Here is a 16,797-nt window from a genome sequence, read left to right as displayed (position 1 = left end):
AGGAGGAGGAGGAGAAAAGGAGAAGAAGAAGAAGAAGAAGAAGAAGAAGAAGAAGAAGAAGAAGAAGAAGAAGAAGAAGAAGAAGAAGAAGAAGAAGAAGAAGAAGAAGAAGAAGAAGAAGAAGAAGAAGAAGAAGAAGAAGATTATTATTATTATTATTATTATTATTATTATTTATTCCTGGTTGAAAATCAGGCAAAAGACCAATGAGAAGTTGCCAGGACCAAAATCTGTTTAGAGAAAAGGAAGGCAATCTAACCGGACTTGGGCAAGCAGTGAGGTCCAACATCAATGGATACTGACACTGACTCCTGGGAGTGCCCAGGAAGAAGGCAAATGATGTCATGGCATTGAATTATGTGATGTGTGTGATTTACTCAACACTGACCTCAAGATGTGCATAGAGTTTTCCTGTGCTTGCAGGTCAGCTTGGTCTTAACTTAGTTAGAGTAGTGGATGAAGGGAAATGATTGAAACAAAGAGTGGATTAAAAAAAAACTGTGTGTTGGGTGTTGAAATGAGAGGGCTTGAGAAATAAATGCTGAAGAGAAATAAATTATAACTCTCGGGATATGAAGAGTGATTTACATCAGAGTGTTTAGAGCAGGACATATGGCCAGGCTACCGTTGTTTTTGGCTGCCCTGGGATTCCTTCCTTCCTTCCTTCCCTCCCTTCTTTTTCTTTTCTTTCCTTCCTTCATTTCCTTCCTTTTCTTCTTTCTTTCTTCTTTTTTTCCTTCCTTCTTTCTTTCTTTCTTTCTTTCTTTCTTTCTTTCTTTCTTTCTTTCTTTCTTTCTTTTTTCCTTCTCTCTTTCTTTCTTCCCCCCGATTTTCTTATTTTCCTTTCCCTTTTCCCTTCTTTCCTTTTTCCTTTCTTTTCCCCTTTTTCTTCTTTCCTTCTTTTTCCCTTTCCCTTTCCTTTTCCCCTCTGGCCTCCAGGGAGCCCTCAAGGCCTTTGTTTCGTGCTACTAATGTCTGCCACAACTTCCATCAGATCCACTCTCTAACCCAATGAGCGCCTTTGGGGACCCACCTGGATGACCCATACTTGGGAATGACTCCTCCCCCTCCCCTCCCTTCTTCTCTCCTCAAGCCCCCCCTTCTTCTAGCACTGCTGATGTTATCTACTTGGGTAATGAGATGTATTCAAGAAAAGAGCCAAGCGCAGGGAGCACCAAAGATTCTACAGTCCTCCCGCTCCTCCTCTTCCATTTACATTTATGCAAAAAGAGTCCCTTTAGTTCCTCTCTAGCCCAACCCGTTGTGCAACTGCAGATAGCGGTAAGTTGGCTACATCCTCTCAAAAAAGGCACTTTGTTTAAATTAGGCTGTTGATAGTCTAGAAAGTAAGCTCCATGGATGCATTTGGGGTGGGGGCGAACCTAAGTTAATGGCTAACAGTGTTTATACTAAACAAATTAACAGCATGAAATCTGCCCTTTCCCGTTTGCTAAATGCATTTAAATGTTCAGTTTGACTTTTACTGACTAAACCACATTTCTTCAAGTTTGGGTTAAGCCCTTCTGTGGTTCCCCAAGACTCACCCCTCCCAGGGTCCAGATCTAAAAGAGTACCTCAAAGAGCATTAAAATGTTATTGGTTTCAAGTTTCAGATTGACCAATGATCAAAGTTCTCTACGAGGTTTACAATAAAACTTAAAAAAAAAACACCTTGTAACAAAAGCAAGTTAAGTGCAAAATAAAACCATCACGCGAACTAGGCAGCTGGCAAGGGAGCCATTTACCTTTAAATTAAGGTCAAAGTCAATTCTAAAAGCTCAGGAAAATAGAAAAAAAATGTTCACTTGGTGCCGAAAAGATCCAGATGCCGGACTTTCTGGGGAGGAATCTCCATTAACGGGGAGAAAAAGTTCACCCTGGAAGAAAGAAAAAAAAAGCACGCCCCAATGGCTAAGAAAAAAACAACAGGAACGTAATTTCCCCCTTTTAAAACATCCGCTTCAGCTACCAAAATCCACCCTCTGCGGTGGGAAAACTCAGCCAGGCTTTTATAATGCCGTTGTCTTCCCTCCCTGCCACAAAAGCTACCCCACATAGGAAGGCGACGATTGATTGCGGTTCTTGCTGCTAATGATCCCGATTTGTCTCCACTTGGACCCTTCTGGTCCCTAGATCGTTAGCACCGCTGGCTGGCGATCCTGAAAGGCGTTGCGCTCCGGAGCCAGACCCTCCCAATCTCTCGTCCAGAAGGGCGACGGAGTCTTCCAAGCCCCTCTGGGGAAGCTTGTCAGATGTTTCGCCAGATGGAAAGCGCCGCTTCCAAGAATCTTTCCAAAATCTCTCCAGATTTCCTTGCTCCGTCCGCGACGGTTCGCCCAGCTGCAGCCGAGAAAGCTTCCCCTCCGAAGAGACGAAAGAAGGACCGGAGCTGCTTTATAAGGCAGCGCAAGAAGTCAAGCCTCCCTTGGCCACCAAGCCAGTCCTGAGCTTCCACGACTGCGTCATTTGCACGCCTGGTGGCACCCACCCCCTTTCTCCTGCACTTAAAGGCTCCGACTCCTGGACCGTGGAAAGGAAGGTTTGACTCCGCCCGGACGGTCTGCAAAACGGGGACCGCTTGGCTTGCCACGGAATCCGGCTCCTGCCTTCGCAAGACATGGCACATCACCAATTACCCCCCTTCCCCGGCCCGCCCGCCGCAATCCTCCCTCTTTTGGCCGTGGAGTTGGTTGGAGGTCGGCTGTGTCGGGGCAATCCGGGCGAGGGGAGGAGGTTCTGGGCCAGGGTCTCGTGGGAATGCCGCCCGGGGTTGGACTTCCCAATCGGGTTCTGCGGAGACCGGTGTCTGCTTCAGCCGAGGTCGAAAGGACTGGATGTCTTCAGTTGGAAGCTGCTCTTGACTGGATCGATGCTTCTTGGCCATTGGTGCAAAGCAGGAAGTGTGATTGTCTCACTGAACCATGTGCTCAGTGCTCTCTGGGCTCGGTTGTTTTCTTGCAGGCCTTTCCTTACTCAAACTGGGTAACATCATCAGTGCCTCAGTAAGGGTGGTGTTTACTCTGTTTGTATTCTAATGGCTTGCCGAGAATGTAAACTGAGAGCAAACCCCATCCCCCCACCCCACTGCTGGTGACGTCATCTAGAGGTTCTCTGTGTGGTATAATCATTTTGCATTTATTTTGTCATGTTGATGTAGTGTATCTGGGAGGGGGTGACCCTTTGAGAGCTGTTTGCAGCAAAATTTCATTTTAGTGTGTGCTGATTAGTGTACATTCAAAATGACAAAGTTATTACTCTACTGTAGAGTTGTAATTGCAGGAATGTTCTTATCTTGGATGGCAAACCTCAGATAAGGAATGTTTACAAGCAATTACAACTCAGGCAAACAAAGTCACTAATGTAAAGGAGGATTACAGAGAGGAAGTAAACATATGTTAGACTTTAACTGGAGATAATTAATTGTGTCAATTACTATGCTAAACAGTAACGAAAGTTAAGCAGAAACCCAAGTTAACCAATGTTGGAGGATTACTAAAAATGTGTATAAATGCAAGACTAGACTCCAATAAAGTTCATCGTGATTCAGTTGATCATGATCAAGCAACTTGACTGCCTCGTCATTGCAACACACTACTCTACTCTACTCTACTCTACTCTACTCTACTCTACTCTACTCTACTCTACTCTATTCTACTCTAGAATGTCTGCAAGAAAAGCAAACCAGCTCTCAGAGAACCAAGGGCTCCTCATTTCAACCCTGAGCTACACATAGTCTCATTAATTGAACCATGGTGCCTTGGTTCTTCTAATCATGTTTTTAAAAAGGAAGTCAAACTTGCAATACTCCCTGGGAGAGGTGGGGGGGAATAAATGAAAGCCAAGGATGAGGATTGCAAGGTTTATTCTGTTTTGCAGTAAAGATTTGTTTAGTCTTTGGTCATCAAGGTTTTACTGAATGCTGGGCCAACCTTTCCTTTTGAGGGGATGCCACAAAGAAGAGAGGGTCAAGCTAGTCTCCAAAGCACCAGAAGGCAAGGCAAGAAGTAACGGACAGAAACTAATCAAGGAGGGAAGCAACCTAGAATTAAGGAGAAATTTCCAGACAGTGAGAACAATTAATCAGTGGAACAACTCGCCTCTAAAAGTTGTGGGTGTTCCAGCACTGGAGGTTTTTAAGAAGAGATTGGACAGCCATCTCTCTGAAATGGGATAGGATTTCTTGCTTGAGCAGGGGGTTGGACTAGAAGACCTCCATGGATCCTTCCAGCGCTGTTATTCTGTTATTTGAATATCAATTTCATAAGATGTCATGAAAGAAGATTTGGGTTTTCTAGGTTATTCTCAGGCTGCTTGAATTCTTTTCCCCCCCAATTTCTCCTGATATTTTGGGCTTGTTTAGTGGGGCAAGGAGTTTGTGATTGTGTAGTTTTCTCTTATATCACAGGTGTTCCCAATCACAATCACATGATCGCAGTGTTGTTGGGAGAGCTTTCTACGGTTGAGGATCAGGTATAAATACCAGTCATTTAGCACCATTATAACTTCCAATGGTCACTAAATTAATGGCCATAAGTTGAGGACTATCTAACAATTCTAAGCCAATGAGGTCATGAGCAGCATGAAGATGGACAGAGGTCATTACTCATGGAATTAAATGCCAGCATCCCTCTAATTACCACTTGTTTCAAGACAATGCTACATTCCAGATAGAGTAACCAATTGTAGAATCAAAATACTAAACCGAGATGGGACTTGATTTGATTCAGAAGGGCTAATCAGAACCTTTTGGGCTTATTTAGGATTGTTTTATCTATCTCAAAAGTAGTGCTGTCTCTTTGGGCTTATTTGATTCACTTGGAGTTGCTTTGGAGCAGGAGTGTCAAACTCGATTCCATTGAGGACTTTATATGAGGAAATATGCAAACGCATAATGCAAGTGACTTCAGGTGAAGGTTTTTGTGAAATTCCTCATATCTTCTGCCGTGATTCTTGGAAAAATCAAAATAGATGCAAATGACATTTGATCTCTGTTGACTAAAGTAAGGGTGAGTGGTTTGTTCTTTAGTTGTCTGGATCCAAGTGCTGTGGTTCACTGGCAGCCAGTGCAGATGGTAGCTGAGTCGGACAGTGGGGAACAATGGGGACCAGTCAGGGAGTCTGGAGAGGAGTCAGATGAGAGTCCTGCATCTGATACAGAGATGGAGCCAGGACCATCTGGGGGTGGGGTGCTGCCTCCAGAACCTTCGGAGTCTGGCAGCAGTGAGGCAAAGGACCCAGGGGACCCTGTTCCCAGTGTGTGCGTGCGCAGAACTGCTAGAAGGCAAGACCAGCTGAAACCAAAGGGGTGACTCAGGAGTAAGGCTGGGAAGTGATTGCCCCTCCCATAAGGTATAAAAGTCAGACCAAGATGATGAAACCTTTGCAGGAAGCAAAGTAGTTTGATCAGTTCAGAGTCATTCTTGAAGCTCTTTGTATTTCGGTTGGGGGTGGGTTTGTTTTTGGTACTTCAGTTGGTTTCTTTTCTAGTTCATTTGATACTTCTGTTTTTGGCAGCACTTCACAGAACTGAAAGGTGTGTGCTTATCTTGGGGGACTGTTTGAGATTAATTCCGGCTGGGAATGAAAACAATTCTCAGCGTTGCAATAAAATAAGTTTTGTTTTAAAATAAGTTGGTGCATAATTACGTTTTACGAAGCCTGGGTCATAACACCACCATTATCCTTCAACAAGAAGCAAAAACAAACAAAATAAGATTCATTTCCATAGAAGACGACAACCAATGTGATAACTGTCTTTTCTGGAGTCACAGAGGCTAAAATGGGAAATTTGACATTCAATTATACTGAACTCAGTGGCACTGATGGCATTCCCCCAGAGGACAACATTTATCAGCCTGACTATCAGAAAAATGTCATCTATTCTTTAATCCTTTTAATTTGCATTCCAGGAATTATTGGGAATGGAACTGTCATCCGAGTTTTGCATTGCCAGATTAAGAGGACTCCTTTCACCATCTATATCAGGGATGTCAAACTCGATTTCATTGAGGGCTGCATCAGGGTTGTATTTGATCTTGGGGGGCCAGTGGGCATGGCTGGGGTGGTCTTGGCCATATTGACATCACTCCTATTGGGGCACCTGTAGTGGCCCGGGCAGGACTGGAGGAATCCATTGTCTCCAGTGGAGGAAGGTGAGACCAGGCAGAATGACAAGCCCTTGTCCTACAGAGAATCCTCACCATTCCTCTCAGGCCACATGAAGGACCCCCAGACAGTGGTGCAGACTGTTGAGAGCCCTAGGCAGCAGAGCACAAGCACCCAGCCCAACCCTCGAGCTCCCAGGGCACCAGGACCCCACAATCTAGCACAGCCCAAGGGGGCCCCAGCTGCACTTACTTCCTCTTCAAGGCTGCTGTTCTCACTCTCCTCGACCAGGTTCTCGTGGTGTGTGCAGGAGGGCAAAGTGTGTGGGTCAGAGAAAGGCCCACTCCCTCTCCATGCAAGGAGACCTGGCTTTGTAACAAAAGCATCCTCAGCAATAGGGTGGGAGAACACCAGGAAAGATCAGGAGGAGAACACAACAGGATGGCCAAAGGGCAGTAGGCATAGGCTTCCCAAGCTTCATTTTCGCTGGCAGAGGCACCACGGGCAAGTCCTTCGCTGTTTCCAAGGCAGCCCCGTGGGCCAGATCTATGCACCTCATGGGCCAGATACAGCCCACAGGCCTTGAGTTTGACACCCCGGCTTTGGAGGAATTGGTGGGTGTCTGTGTATTCTCAATATAGCTAGGAATGCTGATAAAAATGTAACTCAGTTTCATTCTCAAGTGTGCAGATGGTCTGGTCTAAAAGCTCTAGGGCAGGGGTATCAAATTTGATTTCATTGAGAGCCGCTAGGTGCAGAGGTGGGTTCTGAGTAGGTTCTGACCAGTTCTGGAGAACCGGTAGTGGAAATTTTGAGTAGTTCAGAGAACCGGCAAATACCACCTCTGACCCACCCCCATCTATTCTCTGCCTCTTGAGTCCCAGCTGATTGGCTGGGTCTTCTTTTATTGCTCTGCACAGGAGAACGGAGCTGGAAAGCAGGTTAGAGGGGGTGGGGTGGGAATAGGATTTTTGAAGTAACCTTCCCCCAGGAATGGATTCTTTTTTTGTCATGTATATGTATACATCCGAACTGGACTTTGTTGTTTCTCTATGTCATATATGTTGGTATATGCATATTTTTAATGTATTTTATTTTATTGTCATGTTCCACTTTGAAAATTACATATACAGCAGTATCTCTCTGTTTACATGGTTTTTTGATTAGCTATTTTGTTGGGAAAAACCCATCAATGTTACGTGTTCTCATGGAATCCAGATATTATTTAAGGATTAGAAAATGAATCCACCATGATAGGGAGTCTTCACAACTGGTCTTCCTCCGTAGTTTTTGGCTCTTCTGAGTTGTCCTGCTCATCCTTGAAAACTCTTTGCAAAGCAAGCTTCAAAGATGCTCTGGGCTGATCCTTTCCCCTCTTCTTTCTTCCCACTAAGAAATAAAAGAGTGGGTTGACGCTGCTGTTGACAGCTGCACATCCTATCCCAATGGTCATGAGGAGGGGATTAGAGGAACCAAAATATTCAATGACATAAAAGACATCCATTGGGAGAGAAAAAAGGAGGAAGAAGATGAGAGCCAGCAAGAGAGTGGTGAGAAGCTTCCTTTGATTGCGTTGCGATTTAGACCTCATATGAATCCCGAGAGTCACAGTAGACACAACCATGAGAGGTGTACAAAGTAAACCATTCACAATCAGCTGGTAGAGAAAATGTGAGCCTCCAGAGCTCTTGGTTTGATATAGTATGAAATGCACCACAGAGAGCAGGAAGCAAAGGATCCAGAGAAAGCCACAAACAAGGGTGGGCAAATAAGGAGGACGATGGCAACGATGCCAGAGAGGGAATAGGACAGCCACGCACCTGTCCAGGCTGATGGCCGTCAGCAGAAACTGGCTAGCAGAATAGGTGAAGAAGAAGAAGAGCTCAAAGAATAAGGAGAAAAAGGTTTTGACAATATATGTTCTTTGACCCAGAGATAACACCGCCACAAAGATTGCTGCCATAATGAGGGATGTGAGGACCCCAAAATCAGCGATGGAGAGATTCAGGATGAAAGTGGTGAAAGGATTCCTCTTCATGGAAAAGGCCAGGAGGTAAATTGTCCTTCCATTTCCCACCAGGCCCAAAATACAAATAAGGACAATGAAGCCATTGAAAAGATTACGTGTTAAATTATTGGACAGTTGCTCATATGGATAAAGATAAATTTCTGGTATTCTGGTACTATTGGAAGCAATTTCAGCTGTATTGAAAGGAGTGTTGACAAGTGTGGGATCCGTTAGCCTGATAACAAAAAGAGACCAAAAGAGAATCAGTCCTTCTAGCAGAAATATATATACATGCATGCACATACGGATCCACACACGCACGTATGCACACACAAACACACACAGTTTTTTTAAACTTACATCAATATTTTTTTCAGTCTTGTGAGTATCCACATAGGTCAATATAAAAGGAAAAAATAATATTCCATAGTTGTATACGATAAGCCAGGGGTCGGCAACCCATGGCTCTGGAGCCGCATGTGGCTCTTTCATTTTAACTCCGTGATTAATGGTTTCATCTGCTATTTAGTGCCAAAAACCGCTCTGCTCACCACTTTGTTTGGGTGGGGGGTGATTTATTACCACCCACCCTTTAAAAAGTTGGCTTTCTTTTCACCCCTTTCTTTTCCAGGGGCTCTTTTCTTTAGTTAATCAGTAAATAGAAAATTTTCACCCAAGTCAACTACTCTTTCAATTTCTCTTTTTCCACCAGAGTGATGGCCATCTGCCCCAGCCTTGTAGTGGTTTGCAATGACCGCTTTCCTTTCAAGTCAGCTGGAGAGGCTATCTCTCGATCTAACAGGGATATTGTGGTATCCTTGGGATCAGCAGAATGTCCTCTCCTCAATCATCATTTTCCAAGATGATTTAGGTCCAAGGGACCACTGGCTTTCAGGATATCAAGGTCCTCCCTAGGAGCCCATAAAGATTTTCATTGTACTGCCATGATGTCAGCCCTGCCCTCCCTCTTCATGTGGCTCTTTCATACTTCTGCTGCAGCTCTCTGTCGCCAGTCAGTTCCACAATTGATAGGGCTTTCAGTTAGGACAGATAGAGGAAAAAGGACACCATGCTAGGAGGAATTCTATGGTGGAGGAACCAGACTTCCAGTTGGCAGAGGAAAAAGGACGCCATGCTAGGAGGAGACTCTATGGTGGGGGAACTGGACTTCCAGTCTACTCCAGAATTGAATGGGGGGCTTCCAGTTAGGACCTTGGTAGCTCTTTCAGTGTTTGAGGTTGCTGACCTCTGCTATAGGCCATCTAACCAAGCTGAAGAAATAGATGAACATTTTGCAGGAAGTATTGAAAGCCTGACAAATTAATCTATTTTGATTCTTGACTTGGCTTTATCTTTCTATGTAGCAATATTGCGACCACTTCCCTTTAGATGACTCACCATTTAGGAACAAAGAAAATGTATCATAATATTCTTACCCAGTATAGCGTTCAGGCCAAATGTGTTGAGGACCCAACAATTCAGGAAATTTATGACCATAACCTAAAGAGGAAATTAACATAAATGAAGATTGTCAGGCAGCAAAAATGCTAATACATTTTAGAAAATTCCTCTCCCCAGATTTGTGTCTTTCTGAATGGGAATCTCTGTATGCATAAATCAAATAATCTCCAATGGATTTTCCCCCCTGTGGTTGCTCAGGTAGTCATTAGCCAAGACTCAGTCCCTGTGTTGCTCTCTAAGCTGCCCCAGAATTATTTAACCTGATAATCAACTCAAAGATCCTCATTTTGAAAAAGAAACAATTTTTCCCAATCTAGCTTTTCCTTTATTTTCAGAAGTGCATCTGGGCCTCCAATCACATTTTCCCCTCTTAAAATGTTCTTAAAGTACATGGAGATTGATTTCATCTCTTATGTCCCTCCAAAGGACAGTTCTGGGATGATGTTTCCTAGAGGAAATGGCAGATATTGCTGTGCTAGCAGATATTTCTTACCAGGAAAGCTGTTTTATGAAAAATTCCCTCAGGAGCTATTTTGTGAATGCAGCCACAGGATGTCTTCAAAATGCCAACCTCAGGAGTTGATGGGTGTCATGATTTGGGGCTAGAGTTTCAATTTTGGAATTATTAATCCTGTGTGGTTCTCATTATCACTTGTATCCCCAAAGGTAAAGACATTGTATGTAACATAGTTTTCATGCTTTTCATACCTCCTGAGTTATTAAATTCTCCACCAATTTTGCATCCATTGTCCATTGTTGTTTGTTTGCTTAGAAAGGTTCAATTCATTGGTTAAGTTGGACAACCCGGGACACTGCAATTTAAGGGGAAATAAAATTAATAAAAGAAAGTAAATTTGTGTGTACTTCTGATTGTCAAAATGGCTGAAAGAATTGTGTTCTTGGGAAATTCAAAATCATTGTTGTTTTGGAAGTAAAATCTAGTCCAGTTCTTATTCCAAGCCAGGAGAACGATGCAGGAGAAATGAACTGAAGGCAGGCTGCAGTTGGAAAGGAGGTCTCCATTTATTTAGTAGCTAGAAACAATAGCAAAAGCACTTACACTTAGATACCAGTTCACAGTGCTTAACAGTCCTCTCTAAGTGGTTTACAGCATATTGCCCCCAACAATTTAGATCCTCATTTTACCCACCTCAGAAGAATGGAAGGCTGAGTCAACAACAGTGACAGCAGCATGTTTCTGGGATGGCTGACAAATTGGGGTTGAGAGTAGATGGATTTTTATACAATTTGCGGGGGCTTTGTGACTGAGATGCCTGTTTATGTCCTTTAATATTTCAATGGCTGTTGCCAGATTTCTATGGGGTCATGTAGGGGTCATGACTGGCTCTACAGGCATAAGGAAAAATGCAAATCCTGGGTGTTTTCTTTGTCTGAACTAATCTTGTTAATTTTGGCTCATTGCCTATTGTGCTGCTTATTCAGAACTGCCTGCTGCCCTTTATTTATGAATAGAGTGGCCTGGAACTTCTGGTTGAACTTCCCCGAAGACAAACCATTGCCACGACTGTCCATGGCTTTGGTCCATGCTTCTTTGTCGGAGAGTCCCAATTGTCCAGATTTGGGGTAGAAGCTGCCTCATGGGGCGGTGATGAAGGGGAGACTGCCAGCTGGGTAGAGGGGAGTCACATATCCCCTCCCTGGCTTGGCAAACACTCCCTCCCGAAGACATCTGAAGCAGTGGTCTAAAGTGGTCACCCTGATGGGGAAGAGACTGCTGGAATAACATTGCGCAGGAGGAGCGGTGAAAAAGAGGACAGCATAGAAACCAGGAGAATTCTGACTTAAGGCACCCCAGTTTTGAAATCTTTTAAAATCATTAAGAAAGTGGATTTAAATGGTGGACAAAGAAATTAAGAAAGGAAAATTCTGACAGATGAAGTGGCTTTGTACTTAAAAGGAAGAAGCCGGAAGAAGAAACTTGTTTTTGAAATAATTAAACATACAACCCTGACACATTGTCTAAAGATGGCAGGAATGTTATTGGACCTGAAACTGGAATTTAGAAACATGAAAGACATGCTGCAAAAAGAGGGCAAATCATTTGGTTTTGCATTGTAATTTTTGGAAATGGAGGTTTCAAAATACCAAGAACAACAACAAGAAGATAAATCAAGACAAGAAGTGGCCATCTTAAATGAACACTTAAATCAACGGAAATTTAAGCAAAGGAGGAATAGAAAGAGAATTAATAATAGGAGGTTCAACAATGTAATTAAAAAGGGGGTTTATTCTAAAAACCGAACAAAAGAAAAGGAAACAGCGGGAAAGGAAACTTCAGGTGGCAGTAATGGAAAAGAAGGGGGATAGAAATTGGAGTGATAAAGGGCAAGAATGAAATGGGATTTGGAAAGAAAGGAATATGGCAAGCACATAACAATGAAATGAAATAGTCTAATTAAAAAGCACAGAGATAATGGCTGATTGAAAATTATAAAGAAGGGGATTCTGCAAGAGTATAAGGATTAGTTTATACAAATAAGAAATGATAAGATTGTTTAGAAAATAGTGAAATATAGATTATTAAAAGGGGAAATGGGGACTGATATTGTTTCGTTATTGCTGTGATTGCTTTTTTCTATTTATGAGACGACATTAAGAGAGAACTAAAACAAAGATATTAATAATATTAAATGAATTAATAAGCAATAACATAAGAAATGATAAACAGTGGAATATAGAGTATTAAAATGGGAGATAGGGACTGATATTGTTTTGCTATTGCAGTGACTTTTCCTCTTCTCCCTTTATGTTATGAAATGAAGAGAGGTAATCAGAATAAAGATATTAATAATACTAAGTGAATTAATAAGTTGTGGCAAACAGAGCAGGAGTAATGTCAAAGGGAAAACAATATTAGTTCTTATGAAATTATGGGATTAATTATGTTTGTTTTAGCTATAATTTTATTAATCTAGATATATTCTTAAGGTAATGAGAAAGGGAACTTGCAGACCCAGACTTAAAAGAGATATACGTAATGTAGTAATTACTAGAAAACTATTATTGTGTCTCTTCTTTTTCAAAGTGTTAACTCAAAGTTAAATTATGGGAATTTTAGGGAGGGGATTAATTACATATTACTTAATTACATTAATTAATGCCATACACAGGGATGGCACCTTGGAATTGGCAAATAGGGATGTTGTATTGTTGTTATTTATGATTATGATTATGTTAATAATAATAACATAAAAGTGTGAATTGCTGGAATGATGAATTAATAGATGAGTAAATTGCAGACCTGACACAATAAGAAGATAAAATATAACGAATATAAAGATATATAATGATGTATTAAGGATTTAAAGAAATAGGTCAAGCAATGTGTTGGTAAAATTACAAAATAAGATGGGGAAGGCTTGTAGATTAAAATTAAAGAAAATATATAAAGTAAGTTTAAGATAAGTTATCCAATGTGAAATATGAATATGAAATGTAAGTCAAGTTTGTAATGGAAATGTGTTAACCTGGAATCATGCTGTTCACTGAAAAAATATTTTCTTTCTTTCTTTGATATGTGATATCCATTCATAAAGCCCAGCCTCTTCAGGCCTCTGCTTGTGGTTGTCTTCCTATGGTAGAAACACTGAGGCTTATTTCTGCCTTTGTTCAGGAGACTTTTGTCCTCTTCTCCTTTAGGGGAAATATTCTATTCTGCCTCCCCTGATATTTTATAGAATATTTCATTCTGGGGAGTGGGGGAGGCTTCCCAACCACAAGGAATTTGTCTTGGTGCAAATGCTCTTAGTAAACATAAAAGAAAAGATACATTTGTCAAGAGTCGAGAATCATCAGGTACAGCACTTAATAATAGTAATAGGGTACAATAAGCAATCCAAGCAGACTAGGAAACAGTCAATATAAATCGTAAGGATACAAGCGACAAAGTTACAGTCACAAGTGGGAGGGGATGGGTGATAAGAAGCGATGAGAAGATTAACAGTAATAGTAGTGCAGACTTTGTGATAGTTGAACAGTGTCAAGAGAATTATTTGTTTAGCAGAGTGATGGCTTGGCGGGGGGGGGAACTGTCCTTGTGTCTAGTTGTTCTGGTGTGCAGGGCTCTATAGCATCGTTTTGAGTGAAGGAGTTATGTGCAGGATGTGAGGGATCTGTAAATATTTTCACAGCCATCTTTTTGACTCATGCACCAATAAAGAATTCTATTCTATTCTATTTCTATTTCTATTTCTATTTCTATTTCTATTTCTATTTCTATTCTATTCTATGTACTGTATATTGGAGGTGGTGGCCCTTTGAGAACTGTATGCAGTGAAATTTCATTTTAATGCAGGCAGATTAGTGTACATTTAAAGTGACAATAAAGTTATCCTAAGTGCTCAAAGTTCTATGTTCAAATGGATTTTGCAAACAATAGGTAAAGTGCTTAAGAAAGTAAGGTCTTTGCCATTTAAATATCCAAAAATGGAAAACGTGCCATAAAAAATCATCACATGCAAAGTAAAACCGTCATACAAACTAGGCATCTGGAAAGACAGCCATTCAAAATTAAATTAAAGTCAAAGTCAAATCAAAAAGTTCAGGAAAAATAGAAAAACCTTCACCTGGTGCCGAAAAGATGCAGATGCCAGACTTTCTGGGGAGGAATCTTCATTAACGGGGAGAAAAAGTTCACCCTGGAAGAAAGAAAAAAGAAAACACGCCCCAATGGCAAAGAAAAAAAGAACAGGAACGTAATTTCCCCCTTTTAAAACATCCGCTTCAGCTACCGAAATCCACCCTCTGCGGTGGGAAAACTCAGACAGGCTTTTATAATGCCGTTGTCTTCCCTCCCTGCCACAAAAGCTCTCCCACATAGGAAGGCGACGATTGATTACGGTTCTTGCTGCTAATGATCCCGATTTGTCTCCACTTGGACCCTTCTGGTCCCTAGATCGTTAGCACCGCTGGCTGGCGATCCTGAAAGGCGGTGCGCTCCGGAGCCAGACCCTCCCAATCTCTCGTCCAGAAGGGCGACGGAGTCTTCCAAGCCCCTCTGGGGAAGCTTGTCAGATGTTTCGCCAGATGCAAAGCGCCGCTTCCAAGAATCTTCCCAAAGCGGCTCTCTAGATTTCCTTGCTCCGTCCGCGACGGTTCGCCCAGCTGCAGCCGAGAAAGCTTCCCCTCCGAAGAGACGAAAGAAGGACCGGAGCTGGTTTATAAGGCAGCGCACGAAGTCAAGCCTCCCTTGGCCACCAAGCAATCCTGAGCTTCCACGACTGCGTCATTTGCACGCCTGGTGGCACCCACCCCCTTTCTCCTGCGCTCAAAGGCTCCGGCTCCTGGACCGTGGAAAGGAAGGTTTGACTCCGCCCGGACGGTCTGCAAAACGGGGACCGCTTGGCTTGCCACGGAATCCGGCTCCTGCATTCCTTTGAAACGGTGCATTCCAAACTAGCCACTTCTCCCGCCCCCGGACCCGGTTAGATACAGATAATCATAGTTGGAAGGGACCTTGTAAATCATCTAGTCCAACCCACCACCCAAGAAAGAGACCCTACACCATTTCTGACAAATGGCAGAATCTCTTCTTGAAAGCTTCCAGGGATGAAAGTCCCACAACTTCCAAAGGCAACTTCTGTTCCATGGGTTGATTGTTCTCACCATCAGAAAGTTTCTCCTTGTTCCAGGTTAAATCTCTCCTTGTTCAGTTTCCATCCATTATTCCTTGTCCTGCCTACAGGAGCTTTAGAAAATAGCTTGACCCCTTCCTCCTCTCTGTGGCAGCCCCTCAACTATTGGAAGACCACTATCATGTCTCCCCTGGTCCTTCTCTTTACTAGACTAGCCAAGCCCAGTTCCTGCAAGGGTTCGTAGTATGTTTTAGCCTCCAGTCCCCTAATCATCCTGGTTGCTCTTCTCTGTACTTTTTCTAGAGTCTCAACATCTTTTTTAGAATGTGGTGACCAAAACTGGATGCAGTACTCTAGGTGTGGTCTTACCAAGGCTTTATAGAGTGGTATTAGTACTTCCCTTGATCTTGACTGTATCCCTCTGTTAATACAACTTAGTATTGCATTAGCTTTTTTGGCGGCTGCTGCATACTACTGACTCATATTTAGCTGTTTGTCCACTAAGATTCCAAGATCCCTCTCACAGTTACTGCTACTGAGCCTGGTTTCACCCAGTCTATATGTGTACTTTTGGTTTTTATTGCCTAAGTGTAGGACTTTACTTTTCTCTATATTGAACTTCATTTTATTAGATATGGCCCAGTGTTCTAGTCTGTCAAGATCCATCTGGATCTTGAGCCTATCTTCTTGGGTGTTAGCAAGTGTATCAGTTTAAAACTTGAAGAATGACCATTAGTATCTTAGTGAGTACTGTGTCTTTCAATAGAGATTCACAAAATATAACTTAAGTACAATATATGTTCATACAGAAGAAAATATATTTATATAGTTCTGGGGTGAAATGGGAAGTTATTGGGACTCTCGGGGCATGGTTGCTGGCTTGCAGAAATTTTCCCTGTATCACATCAGGAAAAATCAAGCAATCAAATGTTTGCAAGCCAACAACCAAGTTCAGAAAGCACCAGGGAAGGACTCCACAGTATATATATCACTGTGTGATACTGAATTGGAGTGAAAGTTTTAGAGTGTGGAAAAATGTGGTGAAGATGTGTTATAATGCACTTTGTTAGTAACACAGATTGAGGCCAAGAGATAATTTAAAATCTTATCCTATCAATCAGAATTTGAGTCTTGCAATTTTTGCAAATCCAACATTATCCACTGAGTCTTCCTAATCTGGTGCAACCTAGTCAGAACAGGTGTATTGCAATCCTGCAACATGTGCATTTTGTGTATCCCATTTTTTTCAAATAAAAACCATATCAAAATGTTCTTTAATCTTGTTTAAAAACAGTTGAAAATAATGATACAAACTAAGAAAGGAGAAAAAAATTATATTTTATGCTTGTCAGTAGTGATTGCTTCACAATGAAATATAAATAATAGAAATAATACAAGATATTATAGGTAGTCCTTGACTCGGGGCCACATTTGACCCTAGAATTGAAATTGTTAGTCAGAGTTAAAATTCAACGAGGCACCTTGTGATTCCTTGTTCAACAATAAGAATCCTTGTACTTTCAGTTGTGGTTGACCAATCATTTAACAATTGCTCCAATCATGAAGTGGATGGAGTCTCAGTAAGATTCATTCATCCCACCCATTTCACTTCCTTCTATGTTCTTTTGG

At 42.1% G+C, this 16,797-nt stretch overlaps 1 protein-coding gene and 1 long non-coding RNA gene across 5 annotated transcripts; both read right to left on the bottom strand.

Moving 5' to 3' along the window:
* Nucleotides 1-1,369: 1,369 nt before the first annotated feature.
* LOC148126475 (uncharacterized) lies at nt 1,370-2,432 on the bottom strand. Its single transcript, XR_015743315.1, has 2 exons — nt 2,330-2,432; nt 1,370-2,299 (listed from the first exon to the last, which is right to left on the bottom strand). It is a non-coding gene; the product is annotated as an uncharacterized LOC148126475 (long non-coding RNA).
* A 4,749-nt stretch (nt 2,433-7,181) lies between these two features.
* Nucleotides 7,182-15,376, bottom strand: LOC148126474 (proto-oncogene Mas-like). 4 transcript variants are annotated; one of them, XM_087931743.1, is made up of 5 exons: nt 14,326-14,896; nt 14,161-14,232; nt 10,283-10,386; nt 9,550-9,613; nt 7,182-8,348 (listed from the first exon to the last, which is right to left on the bottom strand). In XM_087931743.1, the coding sequence occupies exons 3-5, from the start codon at nt 10,326-10,328 to the stop codon at nt 7,370-7,372; spliced, it is 1,089 nt and encodes a 362-aa protein (XP_087787869.1). In that variant the 5' UTR covers nt 10,329-10,386; nt 14,161-14,232; nt 14,326-14,896; the 3' UTR covers nt 7,182-7,369. The 4 variants fall into 4 exon arrangements, with proteins under 4 accessions (XP_087787869.1, XP_087787870.1, XP_087787871.1 ...); XM_087931744.1 differs by having other exon boundaries at nt 14,434-14,896; XM_087931745.1 differs by having other exon boundaries at nt 7,182-7,494; nt 8,230-8,348; nt 14,161-14,891.
* Nucleotides 15,377-16,797: the final 1,421 nt, after the last annotated feature.

Source organism: Pseudonaja textilis, chromosome 3 (genome assembly GCF_049901715.1).
Source record: "Pseudonaja textilis isolate UNSWEBS1 chromosome 3, rPseTex1.2, whole genome shotgun sequence".
Classification (NCBI taxonomy): domain Eukaryota; kingdom Metazoa; phylum Chordata; class Lepidosauria; order Squamata; family Elapidae; genus Pseudonaja; species Pseudonaja textilis.
This window is presented reverse-complemented; position numbering and strand designations above follow the sequence as displayed.